Here is a 24,314-nt window from a genome sequence, read left to right as displayed (position 1 = left end):
CCCAATAGCACTGCCCGCCAGGCTGGCATACTAGATCCAGTGGGTACAGCTCTTGGAATTTGGTGGCCAGTTTCCTTAAGGTCTGAACGTAATAGACTTTCAGAGATTGAAGTTTAGACTGTACGGGGACTGCCTGTGTATAATGATATGGTGTTGGCCAGGCATCCAAATCACATTCAGCCCTATTTCCCAGAACGTGTCATAGAAATGACACAAACCTCTATTCCTGTAGATAAATTTCCATTCTCGTTAAAGTAGCTTTCTTTTATTAAACCTAACTTTGTTTTATAACTTGTCTTCAGTAATGAAATGGGCTCTCCTGCATGATAGATATTAATTAGGATGAGGATATTTCCTCACAGATGGTATGTGTGGCTTCTATTTCATACTCAGATTCAATCTAAATCGCATATAAACCATGTCTGTTCAGTTTAAAAAGTGAGTGTAAGCTACTGTCCTCAGCAAAAAGAACAATTAACACATTCATGAAGTAGAACTCAATTTATGGTTATATTACAATGAATAGCCATTTGCTAATTTAATATAACTCTATGCCTTAGCTACAAATACTAATAGATGGAAATAGTGACTGAACTTTAGACCTACTGGGAAACATAAAATAATAGATTTTATCAAGTAGTTAAGCCCTTGGAAAAACATCTTGTTTTCATATACTAATTTCAATTTTCAACTAATGACATCATATAATCTAGTGCATTTCAAGGCAGTATTACGTGGGGGTACAATTGCATGAGTGTACAATTTATTTTTAAGTAAAATTCTGTCTCATTCTGCCAAAGGATTCTGATGGAATTAAGAAAAAAGTATCACCAATGACTTTGGCCAATTTTTTCCAATCAGAATATATTAGTGAACTGCACAGTTATACACCATTAGTACACACACCTATAAACCAAAAATGTAATGATTAAAGTTTACATTTGAAATGTAAATAAAATGTAGTTTTAACCATTTGCTGTCAAATTCTTGGTGACCCTGCACAACAGAACAACATGTGCCCTGGTCCTGCACCACCGTTGCCATGGTCTTGGTGTTCTCACGTCTATTCTGGGGGCCAATGTGTGTTTTCTGTAACTTCCAACCTAAGGGATTCATTCCCCAGTACCCTATCGGACAATGTTCTGGTCCACGGTTTACATTTGCTAATCTTTGGCATTGGACCACCAGGTCTTTCTTCATAGTCTGTCTGAAAGTTCCACTGAAACCTGCTCCACTAGAGGCAATCCTGCTGGTATATGAAATACTGCTGCTCAGGTTTTCAGTATTATAATAATATGCAAGCTACCATGGGACCAAAAAACTCCCAAAACTGAATGGCAGGTGGTAGGTAAATAGAATAATGATTAATAAATATTTAATAGGCCTTCCTATTTGGTAACAACATTAAAACATATTGAATATGTATGCTATAAATATCGTAGTTTTCCCAAGGAGATTTAAATATTTTCAGAGACAGAAGAGTGCCTTTCATTTAGCTTGAATGTCAACCATACTTGCCATACTTAGTCTACCATGTCTTTTAGTGAAATCGCCTCTCTCATATGCTCAGAGGAATGTGTAGGATATATAGCAGCAGTTCTCAACCTGGGGGCTGCGACCCCTTTGGGGGTTGAACAACACTGTCACAGGGGTCACCAGATTCATAACAGTAGCAAAATTATAGTTATGAAGTAGCAACAGATATAATTTTATGGTTGGGGTCACCACCACATGAGGAACTGCATTAGGAAGGTTGAGAACCACTGATATATGGCATCATTATTATCAGACATTTTTAATATATATTTACATACACCAACATTTAATTAAAATAATTATTTGCTTAAAATATTTTCATCTAACTTGGGTTCAATCTTAAGAGAATAGGCAACTGTTCATTTTTTAAATTATGTATAAAATAAAAAAACCAAACCTATGTCTATCAACTCAATTTTGATTCATAGTGACCTCAGAATAGAGACTGGAAACGTTGGGGCTTCCAAGGCTGCAGATGTTTACAGAAGTTGACTACCAAATCTTTGTCCCATGGAGTAGCTCATGGGTTCCGAACCCCACCAATTGAGAGCACCCGTGTCCTTTACCACTGTGCCTATTTACTGTCTACTGACCCTTCAAGAGGCATCCATGCTCCATTTTTTTTCTTAAGAAATATGGCTAATTCCTTCCCTGAGAATTCATCGTTCACCACCAGGCACATATATGTCTTTATGCTATTGAACATTTACAAGGCATTACCTCTGTGTGTATGTCACTGCATGTATATGTGCCCATGCACAATTGTCCTCATCCTTTTCAGCAGATTATGAGTGGCTGTTAAAATACTCTGCCCAAAGGGAATTATGCTCCGGTATTGTCTGGATTTGGACTCACCTTCTTTGGGATTGAAAATCCAATGGAGGTTTTACACTTGTGATAGGTTCTCATTTAGATTCAAACTCGTAAAAACCATAATCACATCACTAAACAAAATATACTATGAGATGGCCTTCTCATTCTGCATAGATGCTCCTGTTCACATACTTCCTAAAGAGAATAGTGGAGAGTGATTTAGACAGTCTACTAAGCCCCTTGGTCCAAAATTATGTTTTGTTTCTGGGTAAATTTTATGTAGCACTTACTTCTGCTGTTTCAGTGGCATGAATCTCTTGACAATGATTTACCTGCAGCCATAATATGCAGAAGCGGGAACTGAGATTGGTTGGCCAGCATTGAACAACATGATACTAAAGATGATGTCATGGGAAAATGTTATGCTAAACCCCAGTGATGTAGAGCTACTTTATGAAAACATTGTTTTGAGTGTAGCCTTCATGTGTTTCCAAAGAGTCAAAATAAGATGTATTTCCAAGTAATCTTTTTGTGATTTAATTCAAAGAAAGAGTCATTACATTCTAACAGTCTCAATATTTTTGCCAAAAGTATGGTGTTTGTTCTAGGATATTGGCATAAAAATATTAGTCTATTTTATTTTCATAGCTTTGCATAAGACTGTGTTTACAGTACCATTATCCACAAAAGCCTTCCATAGAGGTTTTTTTGGGGGTTTTTTTGTAATTAAAACAGTAGGAATTAATGAGAGGCTGGAGAAGCTTGCTGGTTTTGTAATAATAAATTGAACTATTTGAATGGGTAAAAAATGTTAATACAGTGATTATTTCAGGCTGAGCCAAGTCTTGTCATAAAAGATGAAAGTATTAAATTTGCACTAGATGTTTTTTAAATGAAATTGAATACTGCGACACTGTATAAAGGTAGTCCAACTTGGCCAAATATTATAATTGTAAAGGAATATAGCAGTGATGAAAGTAAATTCACTCTGACAGCAAAATAAACGGGCTGACTGAGTTTTGTACCCAAGGTCACTGGTTTCATGAAATCCATTGATTCAGTTCCTTGGCTTTTATGTGCTGTTGTACTACTCTCCTAGCTGTTTACAGATGGTCTATAGTTTCCTTAAAATTTAGGCCTTTGAGCTAACCGTTGCATATTGTAATATGGAGAAAAATCCCTGACTGTTTTCAAAATTATATGCTAATTAAAAATCACATGTCGTAGGAGATATGGATCATTTGCAACTAACATTTAAGAGAATTGTATTTGTGGGGTAGGCTCAACATGGGCTGCGAAGTTCAAGGTTACAGCCATCAGCCACTGTGAGAGAAAGATGGGGTTGTCTGCTTCCATGAAAGTTTACAGTCTCAGAAATCCTATGCTTTGATTTTGGCCACTCTAGTCAATGGTCTGTCTTCCCCCTGTTTGCTTGCTTATCTCTGTAGCTATGTGGTTTTCATAATTCAGAAGTCATGAGACACCCCTGACCGATATGACCTAAGTCACATAACAGAGAAAACTTAATCACAAATAGGACTATATCTACAAACGGGGTGTGTTGTTATTGTGGTATGCCTTGAAGCTTACGTCTACTCAAAGCCTCATAGAGACTACATCCTCTCTACTAACTGACATCGAGAAGATGCCAACACAGAATGACACACCACCACCACCACCACCACCACCACCACCACCACCAGTGGCTTTCCATGACTGTCACTCGTTATGGAACTAGAAAGCCCTGTCTTTCTCCCTCAAAGTGGATGGTGGTTTCCAGCTTTGGACAATCTTTTCTTTATAGTTTTCGCTTGTGCTCAAATCTCTCTCTGACTGCGATTATATATTTAGTAGAAAAGACAGACAGAGAGACTCAATGGTGGGAAGCAGATTTATTGGAGGAAACTTGAGAGGAGCCTCTGACCTGAGTCAAAAAGCCCTCTCTGTACAGATGAGCAAGGTTTAATAGAACTAGTCCAGGGGGTACATTTGTGGGCGAAGACATGTGATTTGGCTAATTCCTGGGCATCAAGGTTAACTGCAGGCAGGTGGGAGATTACTGAGCATGATGTCCTTACTATCTGAGCATGATGTCCTTACTATTTGCTCATGATGTCCTTACTGAGCATGATGTCCCTACTACCTGCTCGGGAAATCACTGAGCAGGTGTGTCTGTGGGCAGGGTTCCTTGGAGCCATTGTTCCTTCACCTACCAAACTGTGAGCAGCTTAGCTTGGAAGACACGCCAGGCCCTCATGACATGGACCGCATACTAACAGAGTGCCCGTGAGAGAAGCATGGAAACTTTTTCCCCCTTTTCAAATACTTATTGAATGAACTGTATGCATCATCGTTAGGAGAGGATCATCAAGACTACTTGGCTTTTCTGTTAATGAATTTCTAACTTAATTGAATCTGTGGACATGTATACAAGTTGCTTAAAATTTGCATATGTCTTCCTGAAAGTAGAGTGTCTTAAAATGTGAATAATAGGTTACAATGTTGTAAGTGGGATTAAATCATACATAACTTGAGTAGTATACTATATTTAATTTTGCTTCACCTTTTATCATTGTATTTCGTTACCCATGTTCTTAAACATTCTTGGTGTTTTACGACTTTACAGTCTTCCAACTTAAGTTTAATAGATTTCCAGTTAAGGCTAAACAAAAACAAACCCACTGCTCTCAAATCAGTGCTGACTCCTAGTGGCCCCGTGTGGGTCTCCAAGGCTGTACGTGTTCACAGGAGGACAGAGCCCAGTGTTTCTCCCTCAGAGCTGCTGGAGCATTTGAATGGCCACCCTGCAGATCACAGCCCACAGCCCACCATGTAACCCCCCCATCCCCAAGCCTCCTCCCAGTGAAGGCTAAAGATACCGTGTAGCTCTACAACCTTAGAGATTTCACTATTTAATTTTATTAATTGTACAAGATGCTTTTTCTTATAATTTCTACTCCCCTATTTTCTTTGAGTATTAAGACAAAATGCCATTCAGGTAATGGTACAATGAAATGAAAATGTAGGCGTACAAAACATAGTTAAAAGGTGGCAAGGATGCCAAAATCAGCGTTTGTATGAAGGAAAACCCCGCAGGACGGTAGCTCAAAATGGTTGTCAGTCGACTGTTGATCATCGGGATTTGAAGTGTGATAGTATATTCCAAAATGTCTGCGGCTATTGCAAGGGGTTTTGAAAGCAGAAGTTTTGAGAACTAAAACTTGTCTATAATATGAGGTGCTTCAGAAGGGGGATCATATTAATACGTGACAATGTTGAGTATTTCACATTAACCAAACACTACTTAGAGAGTTGTATAAGTACTTCCCCGTCTGAGTGTCCTAAGAACCTTATCAGACAGGTGCCAAGAGTGTCCTCATTTTCCAGATGGAGCCCTGGCAAACTGAGAAGCTGACTTACCCAAGACTATTGTTGCAATTCAGAATGACCCTGTGTGCAACAAAGGACAACAGTGCCTAGTCGTGCACTAGCGCCACAATTGTTGTTTAGCTTACGCATAGTGTTGCAGCCCCTGTCCAGCTGTCTCCTCGAGAGTCAGCCTCCTTTGAGTGTCCCTCTGCTATGCTAAGCATGAAGTCCTTCTCCAAGGGCTGTTTTGCTTGATAACAGCTAGCACAGACAGTTTCAAACAAGTGACTAATTAATTATTGAAGCCTGGGCAGTCCAGAGTCAGGACTCTTTATCATTGCACTCCGCCTCATGTCCACTGTCAGAGATAAAAGCCCGTGGGTTGAAACTGACCCTGAGGGAACCCGATATTATGATACGCTGCGAAGGCTCTGCTGTCTGCGGGACAAACCTGTGAACTGCAGAGGAGGCAAATGAAAGGGGCAGCTTGCAAGTTCCGTTTTTGCAATAAGCATAAGTAACACCCTGGTGGTCCTCCACTTTAGAAAATTAAACAGTATTTAGAATGAAGTAACTGTCTGAAGTTAAAAATATTCACAAAATACTTTGCAACATATATGACAGGGCTTTAAAAAGCTTGTGGAAAAATGGACTTAAAAGATTACGGAATTTTCCCACAAACTTTTTGAAGCCCTCTCTTAAGCAAGTAAGACCAGAAATTAAGATATATCCAATGTCTTAACAAGCACAACACAAAAGTAAAAGAGCAGCGGGACAGGATAATAAAAATCATCACTAAGAGTACTAAAGTACTACCAGTGGTGCTAAGAATACAGTGTCCTTTTGTCCGGGCCTTTTCATTTTCCAATTTTAGTATATGTGCTGCTGAAGCGAGCACTTAATTTTCATGACGCTTTTTACTTGTCAGTATATTTAATATTTCTATGGCTTTCTTCTTTCCTAAGCCAGTGATTCAAAAGCAATGGCAGTAGTATGGATGAATGGATGGGTGAGGGAGAGGAGGCACAACCAATCGACTACTATGTATTGGCTGTCTAAAATGTGATGGAATTGGTAAATATGAGGAGGGACAAACTGAGTTATGTCATTTCAACAGGAGCACGCTATTCATAGCTCTGGGTGGTTAACAATCCATCAGTGTTTGGAGCAAAAGAATGAAAGGTAGTCCTATTAAGTCTTTACTTTTTAAGGTGTGTGTGAGCTAAGATATGGCTTTGTATTTCTATCATGCATTTTAGTGTTTAGTCCCCTTTCAACGAATTTTATAAATAATCAAGTCAGTCAGTAGATGAGTGCTCAATTGGGAATTAGATGTATTTAAGCATTTTTAATGACTCACCTGAACTGAGAAGTTGAGTTAATATTGCTGCCCATACTTCAATCCAAATGTTGGCAGTTTGAACCCCACCCTGAGGAGCTTGGAAGACCAAACCAAAGCCAAACTGAGTGCCAGTAAGTGCAGGCCGACTCCTTCCTCCGGGGATGTCAGACTAGGCTATCTATCTGCCAAAGGTCACGGCTTGACGATGCTTTGGAGTAATTCTACTCTGCAGCGGGGATTGCCCCGAGTGACTGACATCAACCAACAAAACAGCAAAGCTTGGGCACAGAAGATGCAACCTAATGTCCTAATATAAGTGTCTGACCATTCCGCTTTATAAAATAACTGAGAGAGACAATGGTAGAGTATGTAAGATGTGAATGATAGGCTAGAAGGTTATAATCGGGACAGAACAGGCAGTCGGGAGGTAGCTGAGTAACTTCCAGAGGGGAGTAGGAGGGCACTACCATGGTAAATTTCAGATGTGCTGTTACTCCCATAAAACACTTCCATGGACAAGGGAGGTTCATTGACATCAAAATGAGACAGAAGCAAAACAGAACTGAATCAAATATATGTAGATACACTTTATGTAAATCCTAATGGCTCAAATGATGGAAGAGTCTTTTAGAATGCTACGAATTAAGAATTTGGGGCACTTGCTTACTTTGGACGGTTAATCAGGAAAGGCTAATTACTAGGAAAGGACATGGTGTTTGGTAAAGTTTGAACAAGCACAGGGCAGCCCACCACTAGATGGATGAGCGCAATTGCCCTAACAGTGGGTTCCTGCAGACCAGTCATATATCATGTCCCCATGAGTTGTTGGTGACTGGACAGTAACTAACAAAACAATAACAGCAACAAAAATTGCACATTTTCATGAAAACCAAAACCAAATTCACTGCCTTTGAGTGGATTCCAGCTCATAGCAACCCTGCAGCACAGAGTATGCCTGCCCTGTGCATTTCTGAGACGGCAACACTATGCAGGTAGAAAGCTACATCTTTCTCCCATGGAGCAGCTGGACGTATCGAACTGCTGACCTGGTGGTTAGCGGCCCAACATGAAACCCACTACACCACCAGGGCTATATACTTGACTGCTTAGCTTATACATAAGTGAATGAATCACACCTTTAAAACAGTCGTTGGCATTCTCCGCTCTCTATGATGGCAGTGTTTCTTTGTAAGAGGGCTAGTCCATAGAAATCAATGTCATTGGCTTGAGAAGGTGAGATATATATTCATATTCCCACCCATTGAATATTATTGTTTTTAGCCAAATATCAATCAGCTCCCTGAAACTGCACAAATGTTAGGAATAAACTTTTTTCTGCTCCATTATAACTGTGTCAGGTAATCAAGCTCCCTCTATGTGTGAATATTTCTGCACACTACGTACACTCAGAGGAAGGCTCAGCCTCTATCTGTTAATCTAGAGGTGGCTGTATTAATAGGTTGCACACTTCATTGATTTTTAATTAATTTCTAAACAGACACAGAGGATAACTACTACAGCCCGCAGGCATATCTGTACTCATTGCAGCCCACATCTTTATTGATCGTCCGCCCAAGGAGCAGAAGTAATCCATTTTAAGTACACCTCTCCAGAGTGCAGGCACTACATGATTCACTCCTCCCAGTGTAATCATATTGGTGAGAGGTCAATGAGACGGGAAAACGCTAGTAGCCTGTTTGCTATTCTCTTGATCCAGGCTGATCCACAGTGTATTTCGTGGGAAAATAGTAGATTCTCATACATACTTTTTGTTTGTTTGTTTCATTTTGTTTTAAGGTTTGAGTCATTGAACTTAATTTATTTTTGATATATGAAGGGGGGGGGGTTGCACCCCAATGGAGCTGTCCTGCAAATTCTTCAAATGGACCTCTCCCCAAACTTTTGAAGGATGGTATATGAAGTTTATTTTTAAAAGTAAAAAAGGAAGAAAATGGAGATCAACAAAAGGAAACACACACACACACACACACACACACACACACACACACACACAACTGTATTAGCCTTCCCGACCTCAGGAAACAGTGAATGGTGTCCCTGTTCCCTTGCTCTGATATTCTAATCTCAAAACCTGGGCTTTGGTCAACGTGCTGTAGGGATTGTTCTATTTCATCCTCATATAAACATGGTAGGCTTTGCAAATTTGCCCCACCAAAATCACAACTCCTGCCAACATGTCCAAGACAAAGCCTTGCCATCTTGGCTTCTAAGGAGCATTCTGGCTATACTTCTTCCAAGATCATTTGATTGTTCTTTTGGGAGTCCACGGTACTTTCAATATTCTTTGTCTACACCATAATTCAAATGTATTGGTTTTCCTTCAGTCTTCCTTATTCAAAGTCAACTTTTAACACATGCATGAGGCAATTGAAAATACCACGACTTGAATCAGGCATGACTTTGTCTTTGTCTTTTTCAACACTTTTTAAAGCAGTCCAGTCCCTGGAAAAGAACATCATGCTTAGTAAAGTAGAGGGGCAGTGAAAAGCGAGGAAGACACTCCACCAAATGGGTTGATACCCTGTCTGCAGTGTGGGGCTCGAATAGAGCAATTGTGAGCTTAGCTCAAGACCAGGCAGCATTTCCTTCTGTGGTGCCCATGAGGGTCGCTGGGAGTTGGGGCCAACTGGAAAGGACCCAACAACAATGCAAAGGAAAGGCGTGGTGCTAATGGTGCTGGGGAGTGGAGAGAAGTCGGTGTCTGGACTCGGAATTGAGAACCATGAACAGCCATTCTGTCAGTACTTGAGGGTATGACTACTCGGTCCCCAAAGGGTTTCAGACAGCACACCATAGCATCTGTGAGAGCCACACACACACACAAGCTGACAGGCGCACGTATTTGTAAAAAAAAAAAAAAACTTTCAGTGAACAACAACAAAATTAAAATGATAATAACAGAAATCTTTTGTCCTCAGAGTTCCACGACGTCCATACAAAATGTAGGTCTTTCAAAGATCTTAGTTGCACTTGGAAGCTGTGAGAGTTAGCTTTGATTGTTAACCACAAGTCTACCCAGCAGAGCCATGTGAATTTCTTCCTTTGAGCACAGGAAGAACATTCAGAGACAAACTGAAGGAGAATCAGTAGTTAAGTATAGTCTAAATCAGGGGTCCTCAAACTTTTTAAACAGGGGGCCAGTTCACTGTCTGTCAGACCATTGGAGGGCCGGACTATAGTTAAAAAAAAAAACAAAACTATGAACAAATTCCTATGCACACTGCACATATCTTAATTTTGAAGTAAAAAGCAAAACGGGGCAAAAACACCCGGCGGGCTGGATAAATGTCCTCGGCAGGCCGCATGTGGCCCGCGGGCCGTAGTTTGAGGACACCTGGTCTAAAGTGTTGGATTCCAAATGCCATGGCGGTGATTCAAATGTACAGAGAGGTGGCATGTAAGATGACACTCATAAACTGCTTTAGAAAGATCCCAACCAGGGAAAAAAACCAAATCTAGTGAGTGCAACTCTATTCTGAAACACACAGGTCACCCGGAGCCACAGTCGGTTCTGCAGCCACTGAGGGGTGGTTTTCACAGGGTTGCACATTCGTTGCTTCAGTTGGCTGCCTTTTCTTTCTCTTACACATCACAGTGTAGTTTTAATGAGAGGAATACATTTGAGGTTATTTCTTGATATGTTGAACAAACACACAGCCACTTGGAATGTTGAATGCCCTACGGAAGGTCATACGCTTTGATCTTCACCAAACATACCATCGTGGAACCCTTAAAACAGTCCCCAGGGTAGACGACATTCGTGATTCTCACTTGCTGTTGTCAGAGGCCGTTGAATCGGTTATCAGTCATCTGGACCTTCTGTACAACAGGATGAACTACTGCTGGGTCCCGTGCTGTCCTCAGACACCTTGCTGTCTTTGAGCTCATTGTTGCAGCCACTTTGCCAGGCTGTCTTATTCAGGGTCTTTCTCCTTCCCACTCACCCTTCATGTTTCCAAGCATGATGTTCCTCTCCAGGGACTGTTCCCTCCTGATGACAAGTCCACAGTACAGGAGATGAAATGTACACCATCCTTTCTTCTAAAGGGCATTCTCGTTATATATCTCACAATACAGATTTGTTCATTAGTATTCTCATCAACACCATGCTTCAAAAGTATGGCCCTGCGCTGATGGACATATGAAGTGATTAAAGACATCATGACTTGGGCCTGGTGCCCTTTAGTTGCTTTTCGACACGTTACAGAGATCATTTACAAAAGATTTACTCAATGCAGTAAGTTATCTGATTGCTGGACTCCAGCTTCCATGAGCATTGATTGTGGATACAAGTAAAAATAAATCCTTGAAAATGTCAATTTCTTCTCCATTGATCATGAGGTTACTTACTGGTCCAGCTGTGAGGGGTTTTGTTTTCATTGTGTTAAACTGCAATCTCTACGGAAGGTCATACGCTTTGATCTTCACCAGTTAAGTGTTTCATTCTCTTCTCTTTCACCGCCAAAGCGGCATCAACTGCACGTGGCATGTAGTTAGAGGCCCTTCCTGGAATCCTGATGCCGAGTCTTCCTCCATGTAGTTGATAGCTGAGCCCCTTGGCTTAGCTCCTCGATAGACAGATTGAATAAAGTGAAACGATACATTGCTGATGCCAAGTGAAATGCATAAGCATTGACTAATCCACCGAGATCACCCAGGAAATACTGCCCCAAACCCCCCACCACTGAGTCAATTCTGAATCAGCGTGACCCTGTAGGAACAGCTAGAATTGGCTCATAAAGTCCCCAGGGCTGCACATCTTGCTCACTTCTTTCTTTGGTGCAGAACCCAAAACCATACACACTGCCTTTGAGTCAATTCCAATGCTTTAATGACCCTACAGAGTCATTGGTAATTTCAAACCCTAGCCTTTCTGTTAACAACCCAGTGTTTAATTACTATAAACACTCCTCATAAATCCCACTCACCACTTGCCACCAATTGGATTCTCAGTCGTAGTGGCAACCTTACATAGGGGTTCTGAGGCTGTAAGTCTTTATGGGAGCAAATAGCCTCACTTTTCTACCATGGAGCAGCTGGTTGGGTTTGAACTGCCAACCTTGCAGTTAGCACTCCAAGGCTTATCCTCGTTAGTAAGTTGCCAGGGTTATTTTTAGTCTGTTGTGCTAGGAAAGTATGCAGTAAACTAACGTCAAATAGATATCTATTTATTGTCCTCACTAAATATTTGAAGGGAAGCATCTACTTGACTCTTTTCTTCTTTGTACTCTGTGTCTCTTTTTGGCCCACAATTTAATGTTTCAGATAGATATATTTTACAGTTCCATCTATCACGGAGTAAAAAATTTAAAGCCAGAGGACACCTCAGAGATCATTTAGCCCAATCGTTCACTTTTATAGGAGAAATGAAATGAATACCTGTGGTCATAAACATAGCTCACTGTGTGTCCAAGATTTCTTATTCGATCTTGCAACCCTTCCTTCAGTGCCCGTTCCCCTCGGCCACGATATGCTGCCGCCTTCAAGACCTCTCCAGTGATTCATATTCAGAGCCGCCTGTGTTTCTCTTCCTGCCTTATCTGATTGAAGTCAGTTACTTCATCCAAAAAGATCATTCTCCTCCCTGACTATGCTCGTGTCTGTAGCTCTAACAATGAGCATTCTAGTTGGAGTCCACTGCCCTCCACCCCCCATCCTATCCTAGCCCTCAGGGATAAAATTGCTCTTAAAAGAAAATGTAGAACAGGAGAGAGAATTATATTTGAAGCAACTTTTCTGAAGCTTCCTGTTATTCAGAAAGCTTCAGGTTATTAGAATGCAAACCAAAAAAATGTACTCTTGCAAATTCTAGAGCTTAATGCCTGTGAGAGCTGACCACAGCTGGACAGTTTTAGCTCTACACACGTGTTTGATGGAATTGTCGCTTGGCCTATATGTGGGAAGCAAATATTTATTATAAAAATAGTCCAGTGTCTGTTGACTTCCTGTAACTTCTTGCAGCTGGGCAGAATACATTTTCACGTTGGATTGAAACATAATAATGATACTTCCCTGCTAGATAGCCGTGACTCAAATATCATAAGATTGAGTGAAGGTCATTGTCAGGTGTTGGTAAATTCTGATATCTTAAAATTAATCCTTTCACTCATTCCTGCACAGCCACCCAGCCCCACTGGGGTGGTTACTATGAGTCCTTTCTAAGCAAAGAAGTACAACTTTGAATTCAATTATTAAAAGCTTTTCTTTGCATTTGGGGTCAAAATAGATTTTTGAAAGCTGAGTGAAATTTGACTTTCCCTAGCAAGGTTATGTTTATTGAGGCATACATTTTAAGAACTATAAGTGAAGCATAAAGGTAAAACAGAACTTGCACTAAGAATTTGGCTCATGAAGTAGACAAATGTCCCTAAAAGCACAACATATAACCCAGAACTCCCGTCAGTGCTGGGTTACAAATGACTCTGAGATGGCAAATGAACGATTTCCTTAACCCATCGGAGGAAAAAGCCTATAACATTGAAGACTTTTAGGACTGGTGATGTGGTAAGTTATGTGCTGGGGGGCAGCCAGAGGGGTCAGCAGTTCAAAAACACCAGCCACTCCACCAGAGGCAGAGAAAGTTTTTACTCCCATAAGCAGTTACTGTACAGTCTCAGAAACCCACAGAGGCAATTCTACTCTGTCCTAGAGAGTCACTGTGAGTTGGAATTGACTTGGTCACGGTGAGTTTATTTACCACAGAGTATCTGGAGAATGCCAAGAAGGGGAGCGAAGGAATAGGAGAGAGAGAGAGGGAGAGAGAGAGAGAAAATAATAGTGCATTTTATCATGGGCAAATATTTCAGAGTGTCAAAAATGAGTGCTAGTTATAGTGTCTGAGACTGGCATGGATTGAAAAAGATCCTTTGTAGTTTTTAAGGTATCTATGCAAAATAATCAGCAATCTTCACACACATTTAACTTTGTGACCTTCATTTTAACCAATTTCCTGAATATGTGATGTATTCATGGTAGGCAGCTAATCTTGAGATGTTTTTGCTTAATCGTTATTAAAATGGTATTTTAAACAGTAATAATGTTGGAAATCACATATACACATTGATCACAATGGTTTGGTTGTTAAAGATACACATATCACTATTCTGCGAACAATTACTGAACATCCCCAGCGATGTCATGAGACTGATTTTCTGAAGTTAGTGAAGGTCAGTTCTTGGTGTGTACCCTAGGATTAGTGGTATCTATGGATGTAACTTACTACATACCAGTTACTACTTAAGGGCTCTTAACATGCTTTATTCTAACAACAACCTGCCAGATACTTGCTATTATGTCCACTTTAGAGATAAGGAAAGCTAACCAGAGATTAGAGAACCCACTTAGAGTCTCACAGCGGGACCTGGAAAGAGCTGGTTTCAAACCAGGAAATTAACTCATAGCCTGCACGTGTAGCCCCTCCCCCATCCTGCGTATACCGTGATGCAAATAACCAGGGAGTCTCCATGTCACACAATCTCAAATTAGAATTAAGATCAATTACCTACATTATTATTCCTGAAATTCACATCAATGCACCATAAAATTTCTACTGGAAAAAAAACAAAGCTAAATTCCTGTAAAAGATTCCACAATCCACATTAATTTACACATACTCACATGTGACCCTCAAGAGAGTCAATAGACTTAACAGTGTAGACAGAGTCCCACAAGAAAGGATTAACTCCACTTTTGCCTTTCATGAGCTAGGGTGAGCTACTGCAAGGAACTTGAACTCTGTTCACCTACATTTTCTTATGTTTAAAATGGGATATAAACAGTATGGGTCTTTTAGGGTTGATCCCACCGCTTAAGTTCCCTAACCAAAATAGAAGCACTTAGCTTACTATTTGGTATGGTCTGGGTACGCTGCACATGTAGTTGCTTGATGAGCATTCCTCCTATACTGTACTTTCTCTGAGCTGGCATGCCGAGGACCACAGGAGGTGCTGCAAGTCAGAGCTTGTGTTTCTGTCCAACCGTGGAGCATCACTGGGTCATAACGACTGATCTCCCTGAAGACGCATCTTAAGACTCTGAGGGACTTCCTCCCACTTGTTTTTGTCATTGCTGTTTCTTATAACTGTCTGTCTTTCATTGTCTCACACTCTGATTTGGAGTGAATTTATTTTGAAGGCATCTAGCAGAGATGTGACTCTAATGGGTTCCTTCATGAGAAAATCCTATCTTAATGACAGTGATCTGAAGTAAGCTGCGGTGGTCAGCATAATGAATGATTTGAAAGTGTGCATCTGCATAATGATGTTTCATAGCAACAAAACAACTATCCACATTTGTTTTGATGGCTTGATAATGATATCAATATTTTTGTTTTATATCTTTTAATGGTGATCTTGGGGTAAAGGGTATAGACATTACCATCTGGTTTCTTAAGTAGAGATCTCATTATTAAAAATGAAATATTTTTTCTGCACAAATTGTTTTAAAAGGTTGCGATCGTCTATTACCTATTTTAATCCTGGTGTACATTATATCAATTAACTTCTTTTTATTTTTTTATATTGACTTGTATTTTTCAGATTGTGTTATTAGAGGCTGTTTCTTAGTAACTTGAGGTTGGCTCCCTGGTAATGAAACCCATGCTTCTTTTGCTGTGAGTCTTTAAAATGTATGCAAGTAAGGATTCCAAGATGATGTTTCATGAAAGGAATCATTAGCCGTTTAAATTTTGCAAGTCAAAAAGCTGGGAGTCATTCTCAATGGACTCTCCTCTTTCATGACACAGTCATTTATTGCGGGTGGCGATTTCATTTTATATTAGTATACCTTGACATTGTTCTCCTCCTTGTATTTTTTCCTTGCATTTGACTCCATCCAACATGCAGCTTTGTTGAAAAGTCAGACACTTGCCAGCTGAAGCTAGATAAACACTGTGAAGGATGAAAGTTGAACTCTACAAAACATTAGGGTGGTAGCCTGACCAAGGAGACCAACTGCCCACACGACGGGCAGACAACACTCAGCCACTCAGCTGAAACTGTGCCCCAGGGAGAAGGTCACTGAGACATGCCTGTGGTTTATGGACTACGACTGAAAACTTTATTCTATGCCTTCAACACGTATCTCCTCTATGGTGGCCATGACCCCTGCACATATTTGTGTCCAATCTGTCCTCTATTATAACACAAGTGTGATAATCCCCAAAGTTCAAAGATGATTGTTGCAATCTCTTTTGGAAAACAATTTCTGTATCACCACACTGTATACTACACAAAGTGTTAGGTAGCTAGCTTAGGGACAGGGGAGTTTCCTCCCTCCCATGCCTGCAAAAGCCCCCATAAAGGAGGTTGAAAAGACATCAGGCAACCATTAGACACCTATGAAGACCCCAAATTGAGCATTCTCATATTCAAGTCCCCAAGCCAGGTGGAAGGTACACGTGGGCACCCAAACTAGGCCTGGGCTTATGATATCACCCAGGTGGGCTTAATTCAGTCAATGGGGTCAGCCACACCTCTCCAGCCAGAGGCATGAAATATCCTGGCTGTGGGAAGGCCACTCTCTCTTACCCTGCACCTGGTTGGAGGCAGGGGGAGGGGAGGGTTTCCCTCCCCCGTGCAGGCATACATGTGCCTGCTCCAAGCCTACTGGCAGCCCACAGCCTCTGGGCTCACATGCTCTTAGCCTCTAGGGTTCTTGGGCTTCTGACCTCCCAGGATCACCCCCCACCCCCCTGGAAATCCACATACTTCAGTGCTCTTTTCCATGCACTTGTTTGTGCTCAGTTGTGAACCCCTTTGAGAGACAAGCGCTACTCTGACACATAAAGGACTTTCTTGGATCTAGCGTCTTACTTCTACCGCTGTTCTCTCCCATCTCCCCCCGCCATGATGCTTCAGGAACAGAGTACTTCCTAGTTCACCAAGTACACCATGCTGTTGATGGCCCTGTGGTTTCTTTTATTCATTTATGTTTCTCGTGGTTTGTTTCTTCTTGGCCTGCAGTTTGGTTGTCATCATTTCCACCTGGTGTACATCAGTCAAATCTTCCCATTTCTGTTGCTGTTCGTTGTTGCTGAGTCGATTTGTCACTCATCGCAACCCCATGTGACAGAGTAGAACTACTCCGTAAGCGTTTCTAGACTGTAATCTGTATGAGAAGAGATCACCAGGTCTTTCTTCTATGGAGCTGTTGGATGGATTTGAACTGCCAACTCTATGGTTAGCAGTCAAACGCATAACCACCAGAGCACCAAGCCATTTTCAAGCTTAACGTAGGCCTCAGTGATTCGCCGATGATCTTGTCGCATGTACACACTAGGGTATTTATACAGAAGGACCTCAAATACTGTTGCCCTTAAATAACAATGAGTAAGCATCAGATCAAGCTCACGTGAGTTATTATTTCATAAGTGCCTCCTTTATTAATTAGCTCTGTCCTCCTTTAATATACAGCCCTTTCATGATTCTTTTTGTCTCTCTAATATCTAATAATTCCCAGGACACAGTATGCATTCTATAATGTGCTGATCTGTAGCCAACACACTTCCCCTTTTCTCGTATGAAGGTAACAAGACAGATAATAATGAATGTTTTGGTGTGCACTTCCTAAAGAGACAAACTTATTTGGAAAGCATAAAATTACTTTATCTCGAGGGCAATGATTTGTTTGCTCCATTAAGTAACATAAAGGCTAAATGTTTTCAGATTCACTCTATTCTAACAATATCTAATTTCTGATGTTTCCGAAAGAAAGCACTGTTTTAGGAAAGAGGACCAACCCCCCATAAATCTCAGTTGTGGGTTAGTTTCAGGAAACACTAATACAGATGGTGTCAGCCAACTGCTGAGTGATTGGGCCCGATCAGGCAGTATCTCCGCTGCGTGTGTTTAATAGGCATTTATATAGAGTCTGGGTCCTGGTGCTGTTTGAAGCAATCTTCTCTTTTACACTACACCAGGTATACGGTTCATAATGTTTTGACCCATGTGATTTATGTGTCTGTTTCCCACAGCTTTTGTTTAGATGTCAGAAGCCATTAATCCTTCAAAGTTTTGCTGTTGTAATGTTAACTACCAACAGCATTGATTTTCGACTGGGGCAAGAGTATACTTCGACTTTTTTATACTAATTCTGATTTGGTTTTGGATGAAAACTTTTTCTACCATGAAGCTCCTCAAAGGTAGAATCTCCCCCTAACTACAATTAGAAGATGGTCACTCTAATCTAGTCAATGTGTTGAGTCAATTTTCTTGTTTGTACATACACCTTTTGCTAAGGGATCGGTTTCGCCACTCTTAGTTTGCCTATTGCTGCAATACAATTATAATCAAATTGTTCCTTCTATGAATTAGTATTTTGCTCCTTTGTGTAAATAATACGTCTAAGCAAAAGAAAAACATCAGAATACCAACCATGTGTGTTACATGACACACTGGGTAAAACAAAACAAACAAACAAACAAACAAACAAACAAACAACACCTCACTGCCGTAGAGTTGATTCCTACTCATGGTAACCCTATAGGACAGCACCCACGAGTTTGCAAGACTGTAACTCCTTACAGGAGTAGAAAGCCTGTCTGTCTCCCAAGGAGCAACTGGTGGTTTCAAACTGCTGGCCTTGCAGTTAGTGCCTCCATGTATCACCACTCTGCCGCCAGGGCTTCCTGATATGCTGAGTAATTATTCTTAATTATCCAGTATGTTATATAAGGCACTTGGTGACACAGTGACTAAAAGTTGGGCTGGTAACTAAAAGGTTGGTGGTTCCAAACGACCTGCTGGTGCACCGGAGAAAGATGTCCGTCTTGGAGGATTTAGAGCCTGGGGAACCCTGCTTTGTTCTACCGGTTGCTGTGAATCTGAATTGAATAGGAGGCCACAGGTTTGGTTTGGATGTACCATATGAAAAACACCGCATTAAAGGACATTTTTAAGGATTAAGATGAATTTTGTCATTACAATTTTGAGTTCTTGTAATGATCACCAATGTCATGTTGCTGTTTTTGTTGGGTGTCATTAAGTCGGGTCCTAGACAGGACCATAGGCCACAGTGAGCGTGGTCCGTTTGGTTTTCTGGGCCATAATCATTACAGGGCGGAAAGGATCAGCAAGTCTTTGCTCCTAAGGAGCATTGATGGATTCGAACTGCAGCGCTTTTATTTAGCAGCCAAGCACTTAACCACTGTATGACCACATCTCCTTATCAATGTAATAGGAAACTATGTTTTATCATTGCAGGTCTTTACTATCCACCTGGTATACTTCATCCTTTGCCTAATTCATAAAAATACTATCATTCTTCAGTTTGGCTATAATCTATAGTAGCAATTTTAGCATCATGAAACCTCATATTAGGGATTAAAAGAAGGATGAATACGTATATTTGTTTGGAGCTGGGGGGGTGAAGGGAAAGATAACATTAAATAGAGACTATTGAAAAGAAAACAACTAGGAGTGTGTGGATCAGTTCAAGTACATGCTGGCTTATCTACTAAGACACCTACTCACCGCCCTAGTGACAGTGTTAGCAGAAGGTTACAGAGTCTCAGGGGCAGAAATGGTCAAATATTGAGCTCATGTGCAGGGAATCCATTCATCTTTAGAGGATTTTAGTAGGTAAAAAACATTCAAGAGCTATTTGTAGTTTTCTCTTTTGTCCAGCTTTTCCCTAAGAATTTACATCATTCCTGCTTCACTTAGATAGATTCCACTTCCAATGGAATGCTAGGGACTCCTTTTCTTTTTCTTTCAAAAATGAAAAAGCCAAGGCATGAGCTGATCATTGTTGTGGAATTTGGTGTTTTTCAGGGAATGATGTATCTGGAAGAAAGACGGCTTGTTCATCGGGATTTGGCAGCACGTAATGTCTTAGTAAAATCACCAAATCATGTGAAAATCACAGATTTTGGACTAGCCAGACTCTTGGAAGGAGATGAAAAAGAATATAATGCCGACGGAGGGAAGGTATGTGTCTTTTAGGAAGCAACATTGCTTGAAAAGTAAGTATAGCGCTATATTATTTTATATAAGAAATCTAGTAAACCTGAGATTTAGGCGTTTATAAAGTCCAAGTGCCGGAGTTTGCTTTTGCTTCTGACTAGGATCAATAAATATATGTGGTACATACTGCCAGCCTCTATTTCTGTAAAACAGCTAAAATAAAATAATGGCCCTGATATTAGGGTTAATGTTGGGATGTGGATGGAATGTTTGGGACTCTTGAGAATTAAGTTTTGATCCATTCATGTAGAGTATTTTCTGTTGATCTTAAGAACATAGACCTGACTCTTTGAGACAGATAACTCATTCCTTCACATAGACTAGGAAGTAACCTTCCAAACACCATAGTTCATTGGAAGGTTGACTATTCTATCTAAATGTGCAGCCAGACAGAACTGCCTTTAGTTTCTTCATGTCCTAGCATAGCATATGACTTTCCTATTAATGCTACTTGTCCTACCCTCCCCACATCTCTAGGGGCCTATGCAGTGCTTCCGTGGTACCCCGTACCCCTGGCTCACTCATCATCCATATGGTTTCAATCCATGCCTTATTTCTTGCCTTTGTATCTCCTCATTAACTGAGTACTTAGCTTGTTGTAGTGTTTTGTCACCCATCCAACATTCTTATTCTTTTATATCTAAGTTCTATAATTCATTGCAATGACTACAAGCTTCATGGTTAAAGGGTTTATTAAGTTAATAAGAAAAAAAAGAAGAAAATAGATTTTAATGCAGGTGAGAAAAACTCAGTTATAGTTGTTCATCAGGACTTGTTACAAAGTTCTTTCAGGGCTGCTAATGCAGCCCAAAGGGCACACCACACCATTGTGAACCTCAGCCCCAAGGCGAGCGGCTCAATCTCCCTGGGTCAACAAACCCAGCTCCCTGAAGAGGACACCTCACTCCAATAAACCACAATCCCTGTACACTCAGCTCCACCCTATGGGTCAGCAAGCTCAGGTTCCCCAATTAAGTTCCCCGATGTGCCCACTCCACAAGCCAGCCTTACGGTTGATTTTTATCCTGGCCTCTCACATCTATAGATATTCAAATCTTCTCAAAATGTAAAAGTTTCTTTTTTATCCTTCTATTTTTGAGCATGACTTATCCTTGATTTTATTAGTCTAGTTTGTCTGTGTAATAACAGATTCCAGGGTTGTGAGATTACAGCTCAGAAACTCGACAAGGGTGCCCAGAGGTAGAAGTCTATAAATCACATGACTTCACTTGTCTTGAGTAGATACAGCTGTAGGATTTGTCTAAAGTATGATTCATTATAGCTTTAAATGCTAGCAACCATTAAGTCTTTATCAAGCCACCTGTGATTTAAACTTACTTCTTTAACACAATGTCCGTAGTCCATAAAGTCAGCTAACTCCTTGCCCATAGGGAAATTACTTTCAATGTGTCTTCTGTTCCCTCTCATTGAATACCATGATTCTGTCATAGCGTTACCTTGATGTCACCTTGGTGAGCAGCCAGCCTCATGATTTCAAAGGCCTATTTAGTTTTAAGCTTTCAACTGCAAAGTAGAAGTGTTTATCTTTATTCCATAGAATCTAATTATATCCTTAGCTATATAATGCTTCCCTTTGTGGTGGAAACTCAGTCTGTGGACCCGTCATCAGCAGGGTACACGGGGTGAGTTGTTTGTCCTGTCTTAGTGATGGCTTTGTGCTGATCCTCTTGCATTCTTTTAGATAGCTCCTATTTTGAAAACAGTTCAGATGTTCAATACAGTCTGGCCAAGATGAAGGAGGTCATTTGTAACAGGGAAACAAAGCAAAGCCAACTTTGGAATTCATGATTTTAGACATTTTAATAGTCGGATTATATGAGTAAAGAGCGGGTGTGAGTATAAGAGAAATCCATTGTGCAAAGGCCCCACAGTTTGTCTTGAGGGTAAAAAGAAATGACATGATACCCAGGATAATATGTATATTTTAGGTGGCATATCTGCCACATGTTTAAATGTGATATTTTGACTTAGAATATTAACTGATTAATTAGTGAACATTGTGTTAGACGGGGCGGTCTAGAGGAACAAATCCAGTGACACCCATATATGTGTAAAAATAAGCTTTATATCAAGAAGTAATTATATATCAAGAAAATATCCACCTGCCAAAAAATTTTTTTAAAAAGAAAACATCCCAGCCCAATCTAGCTCAGGTCCATAAGTCTGACACTAGTCTCCACGTCCCTCTTCGGACTCACACAGTCACATGCAATGGGGCAGAATGCAGGAACACCACAGGCCCATGATTGCAAAGTTCTGGGGATCCAGGGTTTGTGGGAACATAGCAGAGTTCCGATATCTCTTAAGGTGGTGAGCCAGCAGGAAGGTGAAGGCAGAGAGAAGGGGAGGTTCCTAGGGCCCCCCTTATGAGAAGGCCATGCCCACAAGGAGGCACCATCCAGCTGTGACCTGATTGACAGGTTGGATACTACTCCTACACTTTTACATATCTTCAAGTTGACATAAAAGTAAGTAACTACCACAAGCATAAAATTTTTAAAAACTTCAAAAGGTGGCCCTTATTTTACTTTTTACTATTTATGCAGTTGATTTTTTTGTAAAGTGCATCTTTAGGTCAAGTCACTGAATGAACTTTATAAATATTAATTCATTTGCCTATGTAAAAATAATGTGAATACATGGTTACTATAGTTTATATGTAATTAATATAAATGTATACTACCTTTCACTACCATCGAGGCAATTCTGACTCAGAGCAACTCTACAGGCATGGTAGAAGTACCTCTTTGGGTTTCAGAGACTTTAAATCTTTATTGAAATAGCTTCATTTTTTCCTATGAATATAAATGTATAGTTAATATAAACTTTAGTTCACTTGTTTCCTATTTATAAAACACACTACATATTTATTAAATATGCATATTTACACACTAGAAGAAAGTTCAAGAAAGTACATTTAGGAAATAACTGTAGAAGTGACTTTTTAAGTAACTATAAAACTTTTCCTGTTTTATTTCTCTGTAGATGCCAATTAAATGGATGGCTCTGGAATGTATACACTATAGGAAATTCACCCATCAGAGTGACGTTTGGAGCTATGGTAAATACATTTTCCTCGTGAAATACGTTTTTTAGATTTATGTAAAATATATTCAGCCACATTATATTCTTCTGTTGGAGAAAACTTCTTATAAGTCCCATTTCTTGAGTTAAATCTTCCTTTAAGAAACAAAAGTTCTCAATGATCTTGTCTCCTGTCTTTTGCATTTTGGGGTTTTTCTGAAACGTAATCCAGCCTGATTTGTCTGCTACCCACTCTGCGTCCATAGCCACCGAGATGCTAATACCCCAAAAGGTGAAGTGAATTTGGGAATGGGGTCACAGACTCTCATGGCCTTGATTTTCAACAAATCTGAAAATTCTGAATACAATAGATGTTTAAAAAAACAAGCAAAAACAACAACAACAAAAAACCAACCATTTTTTGTCGCTTTTAATTTCTGCTCTACTGCCAGGAAATCAGAGGTTTTATCATAATATAAGAAGCGATACTAAAAGCAGGAGGGAGCAGCCAAAGTCCTGTGTATACTCGAGTATAAGCCGACCCAAATATCAGCTAAGGTTCCTAATTTTACCACACAAACTGCTAAAATATGTGCTGAAAAACTCGGCTTGTACATGAGTATATATGGTAAGTAAAGAAAGACCTTAGGATAAAGATTGCTTGTTGCAGTTTTGATTTTAATTTGCAAACTACCTTAGAGTAAACAGCAATGTGAATGATTACTATAAACTGGAATACAGTGATTTTATTTTTCTAAGTGGAGCACTTATTTAATTGAATTTAACTCAGTTGTTGAGGTGAGGTATTTAACATCTGTCTGATTATGTCTAACTTAAAATCCAGGTGTTAGAAAGAGTCAACACTTTTTATGTCTTTAATTATATTACAGAGTGTTAATATTTCTAACTCACAAATAGAAGGCACAATATGCATTTCTTATTTAAGTTAAAAGTATAGTCAAGGTGTTTACAATCATGATATAACTAACACAGTCAGCATACCTTAAACTGAAAGAACTAAAGAAAGCATTCAAGCCTCAAGTTGCAATAATGAGAGATTTCATGGACAAAATATTCAGTTAGGCAGGAAAAATCAAAAGAAGATGGAAAGAATAGAGTCACGGTGCCAAAAAGAACTAATTAACATTCAACCATTCCAAGAGGTGCCATATGATCAAGAACCAGTGGCACTTAAGAAAGAAGTCCAAGCTATTCTTAAGGCATTC

The 24,314-nt window shown here is 40.1% G+C and overlaps 1 protein-coding gene across 3 annotated transcripts in view; it reads left to right on the top strand.

The window, feature by feature from the left end:
• Nucleotides 1–24,314, top strand: part of ERBB4 (erb-b2 receptor tyrosine kinase 4) — a 708,927-nt gene that overhangs the window by 628,699 nt on the left and 55,914 nt on the right. For all 3 annotated transcript variants that reach the window (XM_045295392.1, XM_045295397.1, XM_045295390.1), the window contains 2 exons: nucleotides 19,852–20,007; nucleotides 23,050–23,125. In XM_045295392.1, coding sequence (XP_045151327.1) covers nucleotides 19,852–20,007; nucleotides 23,050–23,125 — 232 coding nt within the window. The remainder of the gene's footprint in view (nucleotides 1–19,851; nucleotides 20,008–23,049; nucleotides 23,126–24,314) is intronic.

Source organism: Echinops telfairi, unplaced genomic scaffold, assembly GCF_000313985.2.
Source record: "Echinops telfairi isolate 266 unplaced genomic scaffold, ASM31398v2 ScPeMD7_3;HRSCAF=10, whole genome shotgun sequence".
NCBI classification, from domain to species: domain Eukaryota; kingdom Metazoa; phylum Chordata; class Mammalia; order Afrosoricida; family Tenrecidae; genus Echinops; species Echinops telfairi.
Note: the sequence above shows the minus strand (reverse complement) of the source record. Positions and strands in the feature narration are given on the sequence as shown.